A 20,788-nucleotide genomic window follows, 5' to 3' on the forward strand; every position below is an offset into this window, starting at 1 on the left:
CCGAGCCGGGGGATTTCTGCCCGAGTCACTGGCCGGGACAGCGCGCGGTCTCCGGATCGCGTAAACACACGTGCTCAGCAACCACCACAGCGCACCCTGACACGTGTCAGCATCTGACACCCGCGTGCCCGGAGACCTCGGGAGCAGGGAGCAGCGCTGAGCACACAGTCGGTGCTCAACACGTGTCGAGTGAACAGCACGCGAGAGCGATGACACAAGGCCCACCGGGCGCGTGGGGACCGGGCTCCTCCCGCCGGACACCTCGGAGGCCTTTCCACAGCGCACCTGTCACCACCTCTTCGCAGGCAGCTCTGTCAGCAAACCTCCACACTCTTTCTTAAAAGCACACGGTGCCGCTGACTCACGCGTCTCCTTTCAGGGGTGTGACAGCAAACCGAGCCATCTCTCTGCAGGCCCGCAGACGCCGCCGACCCCATCGCTGGTACGTCCACCCGCTGTTACCCCAGCGTCTGTCCCCCTGTCGCTCCTGCTTGCAAAGGACAGCACCGGCCCTGTAACGCGAGAGACGCGGGACGACCCTCCCCCACCTTCGAGGCTGCACCACGGCTGTGACCGCGGGGGACGGTGACAGAGGGAATCAAAGGCCAAACCACACACTGTCATACAGATTTTAATAGAGTTTCTGATTGACTCATCACAGTAACCATTTTTACTGTAATGATATGCAGCTTTACTACATAAGTATAAATAAAAACAGATAAATACAGCTCTAGGCAACATCACAGATTAACAAACTAAGCATTCTTCATGAGCCAAAACTGAAAACAATGCTGAATAAGAAGAGATGCTGACACCCTTGCCCATTCTCATCATACCTTCTCTAAAAGGGTACTCAAATGAGGCGCTCCACCCACATCGGTCAATCTGTTCGCCAATGAGCCAGGCACATCGATCTCATGGTCTCCAGTGTTCCCTCCTTTGGCTGAAAAGCAGACACACCCCAACGTACCAAAAGGAAAAGTGGAACAGAGTGACGCAGACAACCAAGAGCACACTGGAGACACCCCACCCACCCACCCCCGGTCTCAGCAGGGCGGACACACCGAGAAGAAAATCAACATCCACCCGAGATGTCAGTCTCTGAAGCAGGACCTGAAATCGGAAAGGAAACGTGGGAGACAAAATCCACGCCACGTGTGACTTCGCGAGGCCGCGCCTCTCGGGGGCAAATGCACGGATGACAGGTCGAGGGGAGACGCACAGGACCATCATTCAGGAAGGACTGCCCTCCAGACACCAGGAAGAAAGCCTGGAGGCGGCCAAGGGGGGAGGAACGGGGACAAAACACTAACTGCAGGCAGACAGCAAAACTCAGAAGGTCTCACGAAATTCCTAACATTTTGCTCAACTCTCAACTGTCACTCTAATCTGGCCTCATGATCTTATAAACCTTGCAGACCGTAAAGATCTTCCGTGATCTCACAGATCTTACAGATATATTAAGAACCAGGAAGTGAAGAACCACTGCTAAAATGTAAAAACAGCTCATTGCCAGTTATGTTTCAGAAAATGTGCCCGTAAAAATTCATTTTTGCCTCCAAAAATACATAATCCAGAATTTTTAGGCCAGTGCTTCAAGTAAACTGCCTTTGCCAATAGTGAATTAAGACCACGATTAAGTCAGATATTTCCAAAACCCACAATTCCAAACACATCCCAGTATATTTTCAACTCATCCTGCAAAAAAGTGCAGTGTGGATTCAAAACGTCACTGGACACCTGGACGCGACCTATGCAAAGATTCACAGGTTCTGTTCAGATTAACGTTTTAACTGCCACCTCTGCAATTCTACTGTTTTCATTTCATTTTTCTTTTAAAGGTTAACAGTGTTTAACTTTTGGTTTTAATCTGCAAAATAATATGTAGTGTTTCAGCTTCCAGTTAATGAGTCAAAATGGACAGGTCAGAAGACAACCCAGGGGATGGCAGTGAAAGATCAGAAAAGGTTTCCGTACGCATCTGATCGCAGAGAAATAACCATAACCACATCTTAAACCCTTGTTCCCACTGTAAACTTTGTTCGTATCTCCATATTTCTAAGTCTGAATTAGTCTACAAAAATCACATTAAAAAGGTAAAATTACTTAAGTGCGATATTAACTGATCTGTATTTTATAAATTTTAATCCATAAAAATATAAATAAGAATGGTAAATTTTTAAGAAAGAAATATACATTTAGTGCAAGTTATGAATTACATTTCTTCTTCAGCGTCAGCAGTAAAACACCTTGAGGAAAGAAAAGAAAAAGACTGATCTAATTTCAAGAAAAAGAAAATTCCAGTGTTTAAACATGCAACTCATACCAGGTGCAGCTAAACAGAATTCTTCCTTCTCGTCACTGTCAAAGAAGCAGCATCTTGTCTCCTTACGCTCAACAGTACTTGTGTATTATAGGAGTTTTAGAAACAAAATCTGCATACGACCAGGTCACATTATCCATAAAGTCAGAGAGGGGCGGAAAAAAAAGCAAAAAAGAAAACTGTTTACCCTCACAAGTCAAGTTCACCGTTGTTGGTTCTGAACCACACGGCACCCGAGCGAGAGCTCATTTCTCCTCCGTGGAGGTCCTCCCGGTGCCATGGGCCCCTGTCGGCGCACACGTGACTGCACCCAGCATCTCGTGATGGGGCAAACTACAGGGTTAAGGGCACAAGAAACACTCCCTTCTTCTGTGTGAAACCTCAGTACAACCTCAGTACATCTCAATATGAGAAAGGACTGCTTCCAAAGGGCACACCAACTTACAAAGGCTTTGTTAGAGCGCGAGAGAGAAGGGGCGGTGGGGAGAGGGAGAAGCTCGTCCGGAATGTAGAAAGGTGATGCTTTAACTGTACACTTCATGAGTTAAACAGAAAAGTTTTGATTAAAAAAGGGCAAGACCTTGCAGTCTTAGAGATGGCTCGATTCAGAGGGATCCCTCCCGAAACAGGCACGTCTCTGCGGTGCTGGAGAGCAGGCTGGGGGCCGGGGTCAGGCTCGGCCGCCCTCCCCGTGGAGGGAGGCCCACGCCACACCCTGGGCTGAGCGCATCCAGCGCAGACAGCACACCACGTGGCCCCCTGGTGGGATGGGAGATACTCACTCGCCTCCTTCTCTCTCTCCTTTCCCTCCCCAAACAACTCCTCCATTCCACCAGCAGTACTGCAAACCATGTTGCAGCAGCCCAGCTTTTCTACTTCCTTTTTTGAAGGGGGTTAAAGCGTGGTGCTGCTCAGCAGGCGGGCCTCCTCCCCGGCCTCCTCTCCCTCTGACGTCACGGGGCTCAGTTGAACATTATGGACGCGGGGTCTTGGTTTGCCGTCTGGGCCATATGACGGAGGATATCTTTTTTTGTGATGATACCAAGGAGGCGTCTGAAAAGGATAAACAGAAGGTTGCCGTTAAAATTAAAAGGAAAAGAAAAGAGGAGCTAAATCCATAGCTAAACCCTTTTTGTTGACAGGAGTAGAGCAAAAGCAAGCAGCCTGATTCTGTATTTTCTAAAAGCATTTTACTGGTAAAGATAATTAAATACCCAGCACCCATCCTTGGATATAGCGAGTACGACGTCACTAACAGCTCGGTGTCCTTTCCCCGAGACTGAGGACTGGGCCCCCCTGAAGCACAGCCACTCTGAGTAACGTGTGCCAGCAAGAAAGGGACAAAGACGGGAGGATGTAGGACAGGAAAGGACGCTGACCCCACCTGAGAAGGAAAATTTGTTCCCACCGCATCAAGAAAGAAGTGTCTGGTGACCAAATCCCCTCAATGTTCCGCTTTTTTTAAAGCCAAAATGAACTAACTTTAAAAAAATAACTTAAGGATTGCCCAGTTGTATGCAGAATCTACACGAAAGCACATACAATTGAGATAAAATGCATATAAAATGGCCAACACAGAATTTCAATCCCAAACTTCAGAATCCCAAGAATCAATCTCTGAGACAACCCGAATTTCTAGTACGGTCGTCAATGTCTTCCTTTTTTGATTGTGGTCAAAAAAGTTAAGATACAGTGCTTTTATGAAAGTCTGAGTTGTTAATGCTTACACTGAAAGATAGGTGAAAACGTCAAGAAGGAGTCCTAAAAGATGATTACAGATGAAGCAGAAAGCAGAATGGATGGGTAGCTACTTACTATTCTGGTTAGTAGCTTTTTTTAAAAAGGATGCATGAAACACTTGTGAAGGGTTAGCGCACAACAGGGAGGGGTGCCTGATGGGTGCTGGACTGGGACAGGCCTCACGGAGGGATGGCAACTGCAGGGCGAGGCAGTTCCAGGCAGTAACTGCCAAAGCCAGGCCACTTACAGATGATTCAAAATCATCTCCAGTCATGACCCCACTGGGACAGAGAGCCAGTTAGAACCACCGCACATGGCTCTCAAAGCTGCTGACAGCGTTCTAGAAACAGCCTGCGAAGGGCACCGGGGCCCACGCCCCAGGACTCTGCGGGTACGGCAGAGAACGGAGGCCCGTGACAACCACGTCTGAGCCAGAGTCCCCACAAGACGGCCAAAGACCAGGGAACAAGACAGAGACGGGGTGGGGCTGGGGGACACTGTAAGCAGAGCGGGCTGTCCTCAAGGGCACGTATTTGCCGCAAGAACGTCCAAGAGGGTTCACTCGTCCGCCGACCACACTGCCTACGGCCCCAAATCAAGGAAAGACCCTGACGGGAGGCGGGACCCGCTCGCCTTCCCTATGGTGGGGCCTGGACACGCCCCCAGCCTCGCGGACAGACCGCGGGCGTGCGGGGGCGGGAGGGTCACAGGCCCCAGGTTCCCGCCTCGGCCCCGGCGGTCTGGCGGCGTGTGTCCGGTCACGTCACAGCACGCCCCCCACCCCCAGGTCTGGGGAGCAGCCGCGTGATCACCAGGGGCTCGGCGCGCCGCGTCAGCTCCTCCAGGTGCGCTACCATGTTCTTCTTGGTGATGATCCCCAAGACGCTCCTGCAACAGACCACGTGATGCTAATGACTGCGGGAGAACTTAGGCGGGAGGAGCTTCCAATCATGACAGAGAATGCGAGAAAAAATTAAAACATGAACCGTAAGAATGCTTTCATGAGCTTTAGGAAAACAAACACAAAAATGATCTGAAATCCCAGGTCCCACGGCATGAATTCTACTGACTTTCCAAAGTGACAAGATCCTATTTGAAACACTGGTGGGTGGTTATCCTTTTTAAATTAAAAATCAAAAGCACACAATGACGATGACTACAAAAAAGTACAAAGAAACAACATCTATCACAGCTACGAAACTCTGAAATGGAGTTGCATTTGCAGCGTTCTTCCCACAGAGGAGAGTGCTTCTCTCATTTCTGCAATGTCGCCCGCGGCCCTCCTCGCTGGGCCCACCCCGCTGGGGAAAAGGCAGAGGCGGCCCGGGCTCCTCAGGCTCTGGCCTCCTTAAGAAACCCCGTGACTATTACTTGGAATTAAAATGAAAGAAAACGCACACTAAACAAAACTGACTAATACATGCGCTCCCCGATTTCCAGGACCTGCCGAATTCTGCTTCTTAAAATAAGCTTAATAAAAATGATTTTTTGATTTTATACATTTTTCTCTAAACAATGATTATTTCTCGGTTAATATCATTATTATAACATCAAGCAAGATGATGAACAAATTCTCATGAGGGTACTTGAAAATAATTCAACTGCTTTTTAGTCATTAAAACAAAATTCTGGTAACTGGCGTTAAAATGGAAGTGAATGACTTCAACCACCATGTATGGCAATACAGACAGCGAATGTCAAGAACCCTAAAACGCTTTAATCTTTGAATTCTGAAAGCCCAACCAGCGTGCCCTTCAGGGTGACTGGACGTCCCTGTGCTCCGGTTACGTCAGCTCTGTATGGCGCTGCCTCAGACCGTCCTGACTTCCTGGAGAAGTCACAGGGGACCTCGTTCCGTCAAAGGCTCTGGTCCCCCACCGACGTCAGTTATAAAGCAGTCACTAGGGGGTGCTGGGGCGGGGCGGCAAACGGAGGGTAGGGAATGGGAAAGCCAGAAACAGGTTCTTTGCTAATTTTTCTCATTATGTTTTAAAATAACGTACTTTTCCTTAAGAACGAAGACAAACTAACTGAAAAACTAACTAACAAACTAACTCAGAGCATGGGAGCCAGTTTCCCTCCAAAAGACTCAAAAAATGCACTACATAAAATAAACACTGACTCAGTAGATGTTCTTCTCTGACTAAATGTCTGAGGTAAAACAGACAAAAACCATCACTTCACTTGCATTTATAGCTGGAATCAAGAAATGTGAGCATCCTGACAATTCAGTAAAAGAATCGCAGTTTAGTTCTTACTCATTCTTTTCTACCCAGTTACATACAATGATTAATTTCAGTTACTGTGTGAGTAACCTCTGCCAAACCACAAGGTACACAGTGAGGACAGTCACGAGTTTATTAAAGACACAATGGCAAATTTATAGACGTCTAAAGTAATCTTCGTATTTACCAAGTAACAGCCCTAAAAAGGAGGAAATACACATATTTCCTTTCTTTAGTTACTGGGGAAAAGAGATTTGAGAGTAATAAGGGCAAATTCAGTGCTGCTTTATTACTTTCAGAAGTGCAAGGAAAATCAATGCAAAATGTGATTCACGTAGGAAACAATTTTCTGTTCCCTGGAGGTGGTTGTGGGGGGCGAACAATGACGTCAGAGTAAACGGCATGACCCAGCATCTTTCCAAAGTATCAATACTGGTTTCCAAGAAACACGAGTTCCAGGAGTTCCTCTGCTCCCGTTTTCCTCCCCTAAAGGGTGCATGTTTGGAAAACCAAGTTTGCTGTTCACCCCCCTCTGAGAAGCCCCACAGTAAAGAACCTCAACTGTATTTAATCCAACACTTTACAAACGCATATGGTCACGGACCTCTTTTTTGAGCCATTCATCCTGCTGGTTCCACCAAGACTGAAAGATTTTGAGAAATTCTGCTAATCAGAATACAAAACGTGGGGAATCTTCAACGCTGACAAACACCCGCCTAGTCTCACTTTCTCCTTGCATCTCAGGGTCTAGGTTCCTCAGGTCTTCTTCCCCCCAAAATACATAGTTATTTTCCTCCTCGAAGGACCCAGTATGAACTGTAACATACTGACCGTTAGACTCTCCACTAAAATGCAGAAGAGATGAGCTCTCTTCTTCTTTTATCTACCAATCTATTTTCCTTGAAGGACAGAAGTAAGGAAAATATAATCAAGGCCAATAAACATAAAAAGCCACCTCCCACCCCACGCTTTCTTACAAACAGGCAGGATCAGGTAAGATCTTCATCAGCTGTCCCCCCACCCCTTCACTCCTTTCCAGCATCCGTGCTGCTGAGAACCTGAACTCCGTCAGCAGAGTGCACGACGGGCATGAACCCACACAGCCTGTGACATGCTCCACCGGGACTGGAGAAGGACATCCACACTTGTTATGACACAGGAGGACAAGCCACGCCAGGCACAGAGAGCAACACAGAGCAGGTCAACGTTTAATAAGCCAACTCACTCAGCTAGGCTTCCAAGTGAGCCATTCGTTACTAAAAGGACCCCAAACCTTCATGATAAGGTACTCCATTTAGCTTTTTAAACAATGAAGTCTGGTACCATTACTCTTCAAATCAAACATTAAACAGAAGAAAGTAGTTATTTTACAACATACATCTCTTCTCCCATCAGTATCTGTGGCATTTGATCGTCAGCCTCCCTGCCCTTGATCAAGAGCTGCATCCCTCAAATGATTTATTTCCTCTTACCTAGACTTAATCTTAGCTGGTCGGCACAGTGGAAACACCAATCATGGATCGAGTTCTCTAGCTTTCTGTTTCTATTCCTAACCCAATACAGGCTAATATACTGTCCAAGAAAACAGTAGTTTAAGAAATCACAAAGGAAGAAGACAGACTCTATGGGTCAACCACCACGTAAAGCAGCAAGAGGCTGGGCTTCCGAGCTGGAAGGCTACCTGACCCCTGAGCTACGCCGTGCTGACCACGTGCCTGGACACACCTCCCCAGCCTTGACGACCACCTCTGTGCAGGGGGCCACAGAGGTCAACGAGAAACTCGAAGGAGGTGTCCCATCGGGAGGTGTTCGCTTTCCCTCCTTTCTCTACAGAGGGGTGGTGTGTTTTGTCCCTACGGGATCGTTTGTTAAACCGCTGGGTCCTCTAAGTGTGCGGTGTTTCCAGGAGCCTCACGCGGCGCAGGGGAATCATCCCGTCTACACACAGTCCAGCCTTGCTGTCATCAGCCTGCAGGTAAAACACTGTGCCTGAGGATTCCAAGTGGGAAGAGCCACACGGTAGGGATCAAGGGGCCCGGAGAGAAAGGGCAGGAGGCAGATGCCAGCCCAGGAGCAGGGGAGCAACGCCGGGCTGAGGCCGGTGCGCTGAGGCGGGCCCTCAGTGCGTCTCCACGCTGCCTGACACCCGCCAGGCCATACCTCCCCACACTCCTACCGTGGGGAAACACGGCCAGTCTACGTGCAAAGGACAGAGAAATCAATTTATACATTTTAAGTGCACTGGTGTTCATCGGCCAGCACCTTATTCAAAAGATTTGTGGATGGAAACCACAGAAAAGCAGAGACAAAGCGTCTGCAAAAGGTTTTCACCTAATTCACAAACCTCGTTTAATTATATATGATTTCCCTCATTACACGATAAAGCAAAGAGTAAACAGCAAAACATTTAGAAAGCTATTATTGTACTGGAGATGAATACTCTTAACCATGGCATACTTACAAAAAGAGAACAGAGTGCCGCGGTGCTGCAGGCCGCGGGCTCCGCCGCCCTCTAAGACGGGAAACACCCTCAGCTGGGCCCCGCCCACCCCGCACCATGACGCCCCGGCTCCCTGCAGCTCCGAAGTACTCCTGAGAAATGTCACTTCCTGTTTTGGCAAAGACCTGGCACTTGACACTCTGCTCGCCGTTGCTAAGTGGGACTCCGAGGACCCCCTCCCGGGGAGGGCGATGGGGCTGACCGGGCTCCCCCAGAGCGTCCCGCAGGCTGGCGGCGGCCGGGCCGAGCACACTCACCCGTTGTGTGTGACCAGGCACTGCCGCAGGCCCAGCTTCCGGAAGATGTCCACCACGATCTCCATGGGCGTGTGGTCCGTGACCGTGAATGGGCTCATGTCAAGGATGCTGCGGAGCTTCAGTGGCCGGGGACTCTCTGCTGGGAGGGACGGGGTGTGCTGTGCGAAGCACACGCGGGAACTGCCCACTATCCCTTCCTGTTTTTTTCTGGCACTCTCTGAAGAGACAGAGAAGACCAAAAATTAAAAATTGATAGGTTTTCTTTTGTTTGTTTTGTTTTCAGGACAACCTGCTTATTCAGAGATTTAAAACAGTAAGTATACGTATCCTTTCGGTCCCCTCTTTCTTTTACCATCTTCCTCACCAAGAAAAAAATGGACTGCAAAGCCATTTAGCAATTTCTTAAATTAGACAGAATTAGGATCCACCAATAACAAATCATCTTCATGCAAATACAACGCTTGTGGTATAATTATATCATGGTATAATTTTCTTTGCTGTGGTCTAACTTTGGGGGACAAGGAAGTATACTGGGAATACGGGCTTTTAAAGGCACACAAGTAACGAGAGCACCACTGACTACAGGAACGCACCCCCAAGAGGCCTGCCTGTGCCGTGGGCCACTCCTCCTGCCTTGGAGGCGGGACCACAGAGAATCTCATCCTTGCCTGGACGGTGTTGTCTATCCTACCCCTGTGAACCAGCTAGTTCTTCCTCTTTTCTGATGTTCAAGCTTAATTTTCTAGGTGCGTCATGAGGTGGGTTGAAAGTACAGTTACACACGTAACGGACACCGACCGACTTTTGAGGTTTATCTGCACAGGCTCCGTTCATTCCCGCTCTCCGGGGCTCCGCCTCAAGTGCTTCTGTCCTTTGCCTACTTCCTCTCTGCCACCTCTCAAACTGTGAGACAACAGGTGGCCAGGACGCAGAAAACGGCAGAGGAGAGACCGTGGGGAGGAGAAGGAAACCCGCGAAAGGGAGAGAACACACAAGCAAAATGAAAGAGCTTATGCTCCTCGTTAGTATGAATCCAAAGCTGTGTGTACAAATATCCTATTTGTCATACTGAACACATTCTGAACATGAGTTTTGCCACAAAAATATGTAAGCCAAAATAACAAGCACCAGCCCTACACGAGCAGTGAGCCCAGCTCATAAACACACAGCGCAACGCCTTCTCCTTCCGCCCAGCAAGGCCCTGCTTCACTGTGCTGTCACGGTCAGTGACGTTCTAGCGCTAGGATTCCCTAAAGCACCTCGGAAGCATGAGAAGGGCACGGAGAAGAAGAAAGCCCACCAGCAACTGACAGAAATGACTTCTGAAAAACGCTCGTTAAGCTGCTTTCAGGCTAATGGCTTGTGAATGGAGGAACGGAGGTGCTGTTAGCATGGAGGACAGTTGCTCTGTGAAACCTGGGAGTGACAGGTTCCAAAAACATCCCTCAGGGATCTTTCACTTGTATTAATTTCATTTGTATTAATTTCATAAACCAAAAGAGTCTCTATACTCATAAAATGGTGTTTCAACTACCTGAGCAGGTACAAAGCTAATTTTAACTCCTACAAAGAGATAAACAAAAGGCTGGTCCATGTACTGCAGTTCGGATTATTGAGTAAACGCTGTTTCACAGTCTAAGGCTGATTATAATACTGCCATGGGGCAAACCTTCAGCAGATCCTCTCTCCCAGGTGCACAAGCTAAAGCTTTACTCTGAACAGAAGCTCCTGAGGGGGCAGGAGAAAAGTACAACGAGGGGAGCAGCCTAACTGTCACTGTGCCATGTACCTTTCTAATCGTGTTCAATATGTCAACGGTATTCGAGTTCTCATGCATTAAGAATCTCCCTGTAAAACTCACAGCTCCTAGCACATCATCAGAAAGGAGCAAGTACGCTTTTATACCTTAAGGTGGAAAACAGGAAAGATGATTCAATTCACACTATAAATGTAGTATTAAATATATGCTTCATTGTAAACAAATCTATAAAAAAGCATTCAGCCTCACTTTTACATCTGGACAAAAAAAATGCAGGAGGAATGTCTCTCCATTTGGACTAAACTTTAACACAGTAAACTGTCATCTACTCCTGGTGAGAGTCCATGACAGAACCACAACTTCGTGCAATCTGAAAATACCTTACAAAATTACAAATGCACTACTCTCTGGTCCAGCGATTCCATTTCTAGTACTTCCCTACATCTGCATAGGCAAAACGTCAAGTACACAAGGTTATCAGATATGTGAGGTGGCAATTTTTATCACAGCAAGGCTGAAAACATCTTAAATGTCCATCAGCGGGAAGCGGATTTAAAAAATGATGATGAATTCCACAGTACATCCACTCAGTGGAGTACTGTGTAGCTGTTAAAAATAAAATGATTTGGAAAGATGTCCAAGAAAACATTGTTTAGTGAAAAAAACAAGACACAGAACAGCACGTATTGGGTAGCATGTTATGACTTGTTTTATAAAAAAGGAGAAAACGTATACACTTACTTACACAGGCAGAGAATGATACCTACAGAAAACGTAAGAAGCCAAGGAGACAGTTGCCTACGGAGCTAAACTGGGGATTACGAGGTCATGGGTGAGAGATTTTTCATTATATACCTTTTTTCTTCTTTCTCTGTATGGCAATTCATCACTATAAACTTTTAATCTTCTCAAATTTGAACTATGTGAATGTACTATCTACATACAAACTAAAAAAAGGGACTTCCTTGGTGGCGCAGTGGTTAAGAACCCGCCTGCCGATGCAGGGGACACGGGTTCCAGCCCTGGTCCGGGAAGATCCCACATGCCGCAGAGCAACTAAGCCCGTGCGCCACAACTACTGAGCCTGTGCTCTAGAGCCTGTGAGCCACAACTACTGAGCCTGTGTGCCACAACTATGGAGCCCGCACGCCCTAGAGCCCGTGCTCTGCAACAAGAGAAGCCACTGCAATGAGAAGCCCCCGCTCACCGCAACTAGAGAAAGCCCATGCACAGCAACAGAGACCCAACGCAGCCAAAAATAAAATAAAATAAAATAAAAAAAGATTTTTAACGATATAACATAAAATTTAATGCCGAGTTTATAAATAAATTTGGAGAAAACTGCTCTTTTAAAATCTTGAGTTTTCCACCCCCAGACATAGTATATAGTTCACAATTTATTCAAGCATTCCTTTCGGTCCTTTGATAAACTATTTTATATAAATATCTATAAACTACATATTATATACAAAACTCTAGTGTACAGGTCTATTTCTCCCATTCAAAAACTACAATTTACCAAAATATATGTTGGCAAATATTTAAGCTGTGTTAAAGAAAATCATGCTGTGACTAACCCTTCTGATGACATGAGTTGCTATTTCACACATCTAAAGTACCCCTATTTCCCTTAAACTGACATTATCTGCTATCCCCAATGTTCTATTTCTCAAGACAGTTATAAAATCAACTTTTAAAAATATGTCCACAGAATCAATGGGAATATAAATAATTCTTAACTTTACCACTTTATCTTTTAAAAACCTGGGCTTTTTTTCCTTTAAATTTCTACATAAATTCCAAAATTCTGACCCTTTTCTTTTTTGCTTACTATTACAACGTAATGAACAAAATGTGGACAGCGAAACTCTTCTCCGACTGTAGGTCGGCGGTGGAGATGGCTCAGAGGCTGAAACACTTGAACGCCGCCACATCTAACACACACTCCGCCCACTCGGACAACTACCAGTCTATTAGCTCAGGGGAATGCTAGGCTTTGAGCAAGTCTCCCAAAGCTGCAGCCTTTTCCTTAGCTGAACTGGATATTCTGCATAGGCTCTTTTCTTTTCTTTCTTTCTTCTTTTTGCTTGAATAGCTCTTGTAAACTGAGAGCTTCCAGTTTGCCTTGAGATATGCTGCCCATCTACACCATCTAGGCTTCCCTCTTCAAATGGCTCAAGAACTGAAATATTTTACAACCCTTTGGCCACAGAGGTAAGTTGGAGGGAGGTGACGGGCTCACAGGAATGACCTTTGGGGACAGGCTGAACGCTCTACATTTTCAGCTCCGAGTCCTCTACTGAACACCAGGAGTATCAAGGCAATGGCTGGACGAAAATACCCTCTATCACAGGGGTCCCCAACCCCTGGGCCACGGACCGGTACCGGCGCGTGGCCTGTTAGCAACCAAGCCGCGCGGCAGGAGGTGAGCGATGGGCAAGCCAGCGAAGCTTCATCGGCCACTCCCCATTGCTCGCATCACTGCCTGAGCCATCCTCCACCCCTACCCACCCGCCCCGGCCATGGAGGAACCGTCTTCCATGAAACCGGTCCCTGGTGCCAAAAAGGTTGGGGACCGCTGCTTTAAACTATATATTACAAGTTAATACTGTAAATCGACATCCAAAAATTGAAAAAGCAAAACCCTATGGATCTGACATGAGACAGACCAAAGATGATGGAGTTTTCAGTAACTTGCATTCGAACAAGCCAGCTTTATTAACTACAAGAAGGTATTTAGCTGTATGCCTCGGCAGTTACTAAGGCCTTATATAACATGCTATTATGAATACTGTCAAGTTAACAAGACTTATCTGAGTGAGAAAAGAAAGAGCCGGATTCCAGTCCCTGATAACAATGCCAAATCAAAAGATAAAACAGTATTTAGCTGGAAAACATCCCACGGAAGGGTAAATTCCTTTCCTAAAGAACCTAAGATATTACGAGACATAAAATACACCGTTTGTCCCCACGAACCCAACCAATTAAATTGTATAGCTTTCCTTTCTTTCAGAAATCTATTACATATTTATACTCGTCCACCTAGGTATCTAGATACCAACAGACAGAGCCGTAGATAGACGTATATGTGTGCGTAGTTCTTTAAAAGGGTACCTATTGCAATTGTCAGGTCTCTTCTGAGGGCAAATCCCACTAATCTCTGAGACTCTTTGGACATTATGACAGGAAAGCCGTTGTAGCTGGTCTCGTTAATCATGTTTTCTATGTCATCCACGGTCATGTTGTCCTGGGTCAGGACGGCCAGGGGAGGGTCACTCCTACGAGGTCTCATGACATCGGCAGCCAGGGTGGTATGAGTGAATTCTTCTTTTGCATCCAAGAAAGGGTATCCATTTAGCCGGATGTGAGCTTCATAAATGCCTTCCCTCCCAAAGGCATCTCCAACCCATTTACTGGTCATTACTGCGGCCATCAGGGGAACAATATACTCCAAGCCTCCAGTGAGCTCAAAAACAATGACCACCAGGGACACAGTCATCCTTGTCACACCACCTGAAAAAATAAGACCACAGGTCAGGAAGGGCAGGGTCCTCATCAATCCACGGTGGTAGAATTTTTGCACTAGGCAGGCGGTCACAAATTGTAAACAGAACTTAGTGAAAAGGATCATCGCTATTTTAATAAGATCTAGAGAAACCAATCTTCTTTGTTCATAACATAGAAGACCATTAAAATAACATTTTAAAACTGGTTTACTTCAGACAAAAAAATCACAGCTGACCAACTAATACAGTTTGCCATTTTGGTTTACTGCTATCACAAAGACATAATTTCACTGCTGTAAAAGCTTACAATTAATTCTTAAAGAACTTGGTGAAGCACATCATAGCTAATTTGCTTACTACCGATTTACAAATTAAACTCGTGGGTAGAATATTAAATTAATACATTTCTCCCCTCTAAATCTCTTCAAAATGAATAAAACACTCTGACGCCTTGCGGTTTCTGTTAACAGTGTAATGCCCCCGCTTAGAAAACTCACCTGAACTATTCCGGGTACCTACCAGATCACCACTGTGAACCCTGCTCTCTGCTGAGGCCTCCCTGACCCAGGCCCCTCCACCCACGCTGTGTCTGTCCAATGTCTCTGGCTACCCACACTTTATCTTCCGGCTACGCTGGTCTCATTTCCAACTGTGAAGACTCTGGGGGACCCACTGTCGCAGAAACCACCACACACTCAAAGCCAAACCTCTCTTCTCCCCCAGAGAGCTCCCATCCCGGCCCCCAACTCCAGGACCAGACAACACACTCCTCCTGACAACCCAGTGGCCACTCCCGGTTCATCCCTTTACTCTGTCCCAACATCTAGACTCTCACCTAGTCCTAGCTGATGTGCTCTGCAAACATCTGTCTAGGGGCCCCTCTCTCAGTACTCTCACTATTACCCACTTAGTCAGACCCTCAAGTCTCGGCTCCTGAATGTGAGCACTGTTCCATCTAACCTCCCTGGCTGCGGGCCCCATTACCCCCCATCCACATTATAAGCCGCGTCCCCAGGTTAATCTTCCCTAATGCTACTTGCACCATGTCGCTCCTTTGCTCAAGAACCTACCAGGGCATGTCAGTTGATACTGTGTGGAGCTAAAGCTCTTCCTTTTTGTGTTTTAAGCTAAAAATAGAAGGGAGAAGGAACCTACTATATATTAGGTATCTACACTAGGCCAGGGATGCCCTAGGTGGTTTACAGAGGCTTTTATTTTTTTAACCAAGCACGTATTTTACCAGGCACTGTGCAAACAGCTTTATATGCATTTTATTTTACATAATCCTCAAAAACAACTGTAGGAAATAAGTAGTTATTATTTCCATTTTAAAGATAAGAAAAATAAAAATCAAGCAGTAAAGGAATTTTCCCAAAATCATCCCACTAAACATGGCAAAGCCACAACCCTGCCACGGACCTGACTGATTCCAAATAGAAATTCATCCTGACATAAGTCACTGCCTCCTTCTCACCAATCCACCTTTCTTTCCCAAGGTGCCCAAAATGCACTCTCTACTCCAACACTGCCAGGCTCTCCAAAGGCCCCCGCGTGCCGAGTTCACCCGTCCCGACCCCGCTGCCTGCACACCACTCTCCTCTTCAACAAAGGCAGCTCCTTCCAACCCTGCTCCTCTTCCAGAGCCCCTGCCGCCACCCTCCCTCTGCATCCCCACAGGGCCCATGACGACGCTCCTGCGCTGGGGCCCATCGCCCCGTGCGGTGCTCCTCCGTTTAACCAGCGCAGGCCTTGTCCCCTGACCCGCGTCTCGTGAGGGGAGGGCCCACGCTCACATTTCTTTCTGTACCGCTCGCCGCGCGGCGCTCATCACAAAGTGGATGCCTACTTGCTGCTCTGCAGAAAACGATTCTTTCATTTAATATTACACTTTGGAAGATCAATAACTACACAATTCTGGCTCACTGAACAAAACTGAGTCAAAATACCAATTATAATTAAATATTATAACCAAAGTTTAGTTGACATTTTAAATATAAAATAAAATAATGATTTTTCATGTCCAAGAGGACAACTCTTAAGAATGTAATGCAGACATTTTGTTTTTCTTTGCCTTAGAACACTAGTTAGCTTTCTCCTTCGGCTGTAAATGCACCTTAAAGGACCTTCTACTAAGGCTGACGGGGAACCTCTGCAGAGGCGGAGTAAAGGTACCCCGAAGCTCTGCTGAGTGCTAACCCAGGAACCACGCTAGAGGGGCTGCAGGTAAGGCAAGCACCCCGACAACGAAAAAACAAACACCTCCTTGGCCAGGATTCAAATCAAGCCTCTGTTGTAGTGAGATGTTTTCTGCCCTACAGCATCACGCGATATTAAAAAGATGTTAACTGCTCCTACGGCTTTGCATTAACAAGTGTGCAGGGGCTGGCGAGACGAAAACCAGTGCCGCACAGGCCGCGTGCCTCGCCGTGCCCTCCTCCCCCACCCCGCTCCTCTCTCAGCCACAGACACACGCGCGCACGCGCGGGGCCCCGTTACCTAAGCACGCGGCCGCGCCGACCATGGCGTAAAGGCCGGGGGTGATGCAGTCGGCCCCGACCTCACACCACTCCTTGAAGATGAACCAGTCATGGTGATAGTAGGCCAGCTGCTCCACTGCGATGCCCACGATGCGGCCGGCGATCGCGCCGATGGCCATGCTGGGGATGAACAAGCCGGACGGGACCTGCAACGGGGCAAGCGCTCGGTGAGGCACGTCCTCCGCGCGCCTGCTCCAGACCTACGGTCTAAGCCTTGAGGCACAACGCAAAATCCTGGTGCAAAGGGAACTACAGCAAACCCTTGTTCTAACTGTAAGGGCAACAATCCCACCAGCTCAGTTACAAAGTAACAACCCACACTCCCCAGCCCAAAGAGAAGGTGACCCAAGAGTTATTTCTCCTTTAGCTCAGGGGTCTCTTCATGCCAGTCCCTTACATACACACATACGTGAAATGATTAAAAGGCGCACAGTTTTCTTGATTCAATTTAGTGAGGAAACCAGGAACAGTACAGACCAACTATTTAACCAATATTAAAAGACCAACAGCTCCAACCTGCCGGGCACGAAACGAGCCCAGCACAGAGCAACACGTGTTGACGACTGTGTCAGGTCATGAAAAGAATATGCACGTAGAAGGGATCAAAACAGACGTTTCACTCTCCCACCAGGTATGCCCTCAGCCAGAGTGGAGGGCAACGTGGGCCCTGGCGGCCTGCCCGCTGCCTCTGGCTTCCGCGGGAGAAAGCTGGATTTACAGAGCAAACTCCCTGCAGAAGTGGGGGCTTTAGTGGCTCTTCTAACTTGATTCACCATGAAAAAAGGGGAAACTTCAGGGCTTTTCTATCACTTAACCCTTACGCCCAGCGGACTAAGGCAGAGCACAACAGAAGAGAGAGACGGTGGTTCAAAGGCTGCTGCCGCTGCAGTCTGCTGAGCTGCAGCTGTCCTCCCGTGGCTCACAGTGCTGTGTCACTAGTGAATGGTAGCAGCTGCATCAGCCGCAGGGGCCGGCCTTTAAAGAACAAGGGTCCGAAGGACAGACATCTGATTCCCACACACATCACTGACGATCTTAAGAATTACATCTCTGGCAAATGACTAACTGATGAATGTTATTCTCACTTTCATAGATTCAAAAGAAGCAATGTCCCAGGGCACAAGGCCTAGCTGCCTGAAACCCCGGGTGCAAAGGCCTGGTGCCCCCAGGCCTAGTGACTGAGCTCTGAGCCCACAGGGCCCTCTCCAGCCAACATCCCACAGCCATACAGGAGGCAGAGCCAGGGCTCCCCACAAACACCCACACCCTAATTCCTGGGAATCGTCTGCCGCAAGGTTGTTTAATCAGCTGACCTGAAAACAGGAGATTACCCCGAAGATATGGGTGGGCCTGAAGTAATCACAAAGGCTTTTTAAATGTGAAAGAAGGCTTTAGAAGAGTTCAGAATGCTGAGATAAAGCAAAAACTTGACCAGCCGTGGCTCTGAGGATGAAGGAAGGGGGCCAGGAACCAAGGCACGTGGAGGCTGGAAAAGGCAAGAAGACAGACTCTCCCCCAGAACCTCCGTAAATCCCTGTTTGCACCTTCAGTTTAGGCCAGGGAGATCCAATTTGGATTTCTGAAGTCCAGAACTGTAATAAATGTATGTGATTTAGTGGTAATTTGTCACAGCAGTGCAACAGGAAGCTACTAAAAATGGTTTTAAAACATGATGATCAATTCTCTGACACCCCTTCCCACTCTGAGGTACAGTGTGTGTCCCCTCCCTGAACCCGGGGCCTCTGTGACCGCACAGAGAAACAGGACTTAACAGGAGGTGTGCTGCAGGACATCCTTGCCTAGGTTAGAAACAGTCCTCTTGGAACCATGCTCTGGGGACCTTGAACTGCCACCATGTGAGGAATCTACCCACCCTGAGGCCGCCACGAGGGAAAAACCAGAGACAGACAGGCAGTGCAGGAGGCCAGCTGTCTGAACCTGCTCAGCCCAGGTACCTGACACACGAATGGCTCTGAGATGCCTGACACACGAATGGCTTTGAAATGACCAGCCGAGCCGTGTCTTGATGACAACCGTGGAACTGACCACGAACACAATATGCCCAGCTGAGACCTTCCCATGCTACTGACCCAACATCGAGGGCACAGTAAGCGGTTCTCTTAAGCTGCTGGGTTTGGGGTAAGTTGTTAACCCAGCAAGAAATACCATGCTCAACAATATCTCCTAAAAAACTCTTCTTTTCGTTACTAAAAATTGAACCCAAAAGATAACTTTTTCAGCCTACATTTACGAAGCAACCATCTTCAGATAAAACTTTCACTTCTCACTCCACACACAAGTGCTGAACACGCCAAGACTACTTACACATCACCTCACGGGAGCACCTACCTTGATACCGAAAGTGAACACGGTCATTATGATTTTAAATATGAGTGCCAAGCATAACTGCCATATAGCTGAATATACTCCAAGGCCTGCTGGACGATCCGGAATGTCATCAACGATTTTACTGGCGTTCATGTCATTTCTGTAGTCACAGAGAGAAGAGGATTCCAGGGGGCCGCAGTCTGTGAAGAGCTCTTTAATCAGTTCGCTGGTGTTGAGCCTCGTGTAGGGATTAGGGAAGGCTGCCACGGCAGTGATGGCTGCAACAATGATGACCTCGAGAACAGGATACTTTCCAAACTTGGTGGATTTGCGTCGGCGGCACCAGGCAATATTTGCCCTAATGAAGAAGGCTCCCCATAGCCCTCCAAATACCCCGAGGAGAATAAAAGGAAACAGTTCAAAAAGGTACCACGGTGTATGATACTCCACATAAAAAAGGACCAGACGGCTATTACCAAACGGATTGATGGATCTCAAAACAAATGCAGCCACTAAAGCAGCAAAAAATGATCTCCATAAAGTTTTTAGAGGAAAATAATAGCTAACCTAAAAAAAAAGGAAAAGAAAAATTAATGCTGTAATTTTATAAGATAGTTCTGATATGTTATAACTTGAACGGTAAATAGCAACACTCTAAATTTTGCTGCAGCTAGAATGTACATATAATGGATTTTACCGTGGTAAGAAAAATACCACTATTTAGTAACTTTGGCTATCACATCATTACTAATTCACAGTATCAACTGATTATAAATGTCTACTAATTATTTAAGATACCTAGCCTTGTGTTATTTTTAAAATGAGCTTCAATGCCAATTCAATCATGGTAGTTAAGAATAAATGTACCACCACCAACTCCTGTCAGTTCATAAAGAAGTATTTAATTTCCCTCTTAGGTATTAAAGCAAAAAGAAGGACATAAACAACTGGGGGAGAAAAGTAAATTTTAAACATTTCTAAGTCACATTTTTGTGTAAATGTGTAAAAACTCTTAAGCACCAGTGAGACCACAAAAACAAAATATTCCACTGAAGCGACTAGGATTATTTCCTTAAACATCAATAACTGCCACAGAAATAATCACACAAGAAAAACTTAAAAAGATGACTTAGAAACTGATTACAAACCTTTAAATAAAAACAAGGCTATAATTTAGCCAAGGAGGATGGTTTCCAATATTTTCTATTTGTGCTTACCCTTAATTATCTTCAACAAAGTTAAATTTTAAATAATCACTAACCTTTTATACATGAATAATATTTTGAAAGACTTTTCTCAATAAAGAACATACATATTACTTTTCATGACTTTTTAATGTAAGGAAGAGTGAAAAATAAGTATGAAAATAAATTTGAAAACTTAAAAGCAAATTCTGTATCTATTACACTAGCTATAAAACTGAAAAGTGTGCCAAAATACACGTGCAATGGTAATTAAACATAATTTTAATTGCTGGTGGTGGTTGTTTTTAACCTACCTCTTCCAGGCTGAAAAGAACTCCTCCGATTGGTGCACCAAAAGCTACAGAAACACCTGCAGCTGAGGCAGCTGATAGCACCTACAAAGAGGATGTGGGTTATTTCACATGTTCT

At 46.6% G+C, this 20,788-nt stretch overlaps 1 protein-coding gene across 5 annotated transcripts in view; it reads right to left on the reverse strand.

Moving 5' to 3' along the window:
* Positions 1 to 615: 615 nt before the first annotated feature.
* CLCN3 (chloride voltage-gated channel 3) overlaps positions 616 to 20,788 on the reverse strand; it is an 83,299-nt gene continuing 63,126 nt past the window's right edge. For 4 of the 5 annotated variants that reach the window (XM_060301359.1, XM_030845225.2, XM_030845226.2 and 1 more), the window contains 6 exons: positions 20,674 to 20,754; positions 19,197 to 19,742; positions 16,807 to 16,993; positions 13,919 to 14,317; positions 9,046 to 9,262; positions 616 to 3,376 (listed from right to left, as the gene is read on the reverse strand). In XM_060301359.1, the coding sequence (XP_060157342.1) occupies positions 3,286 to 3,376; positions 9,046 to 9,262; positions 13,919 to 14,317; positions 16,807 to 16,993; positions 19,197 to 19,742; positions 20,674 to 20,754 (1,521 nt within the window). In that variant the 3' untranslated portion in view covers positions 616 to 3,285. Of the gene's footprint in view, positions 3,377 to 4,875; positions 4,952 to 9,045; positions 9,263 to 13,918; positions 14,318 to 16,806; positions 16,994 to 19,196; positions 19,743 to 20,673; positions 20,755 to 20,788 lie in introns of all 5 variants that reach the window. The other variant, XM_030845222.2, reaches the window with a different exon arrangement.

This window comes from Globicephala melas, chromosome 6 (assembly GCF_963455315.2).
Source record: "Globicephala melas chromosome 6, mGloMel1.2, whole genome shotgun sequence".
Taxonomy (NCBI): Eukaryota; Metazoa; Chordata; class Mammalia; order Artiodactyla; family Delphinidae; genus Globicephala; species Globicephala melas.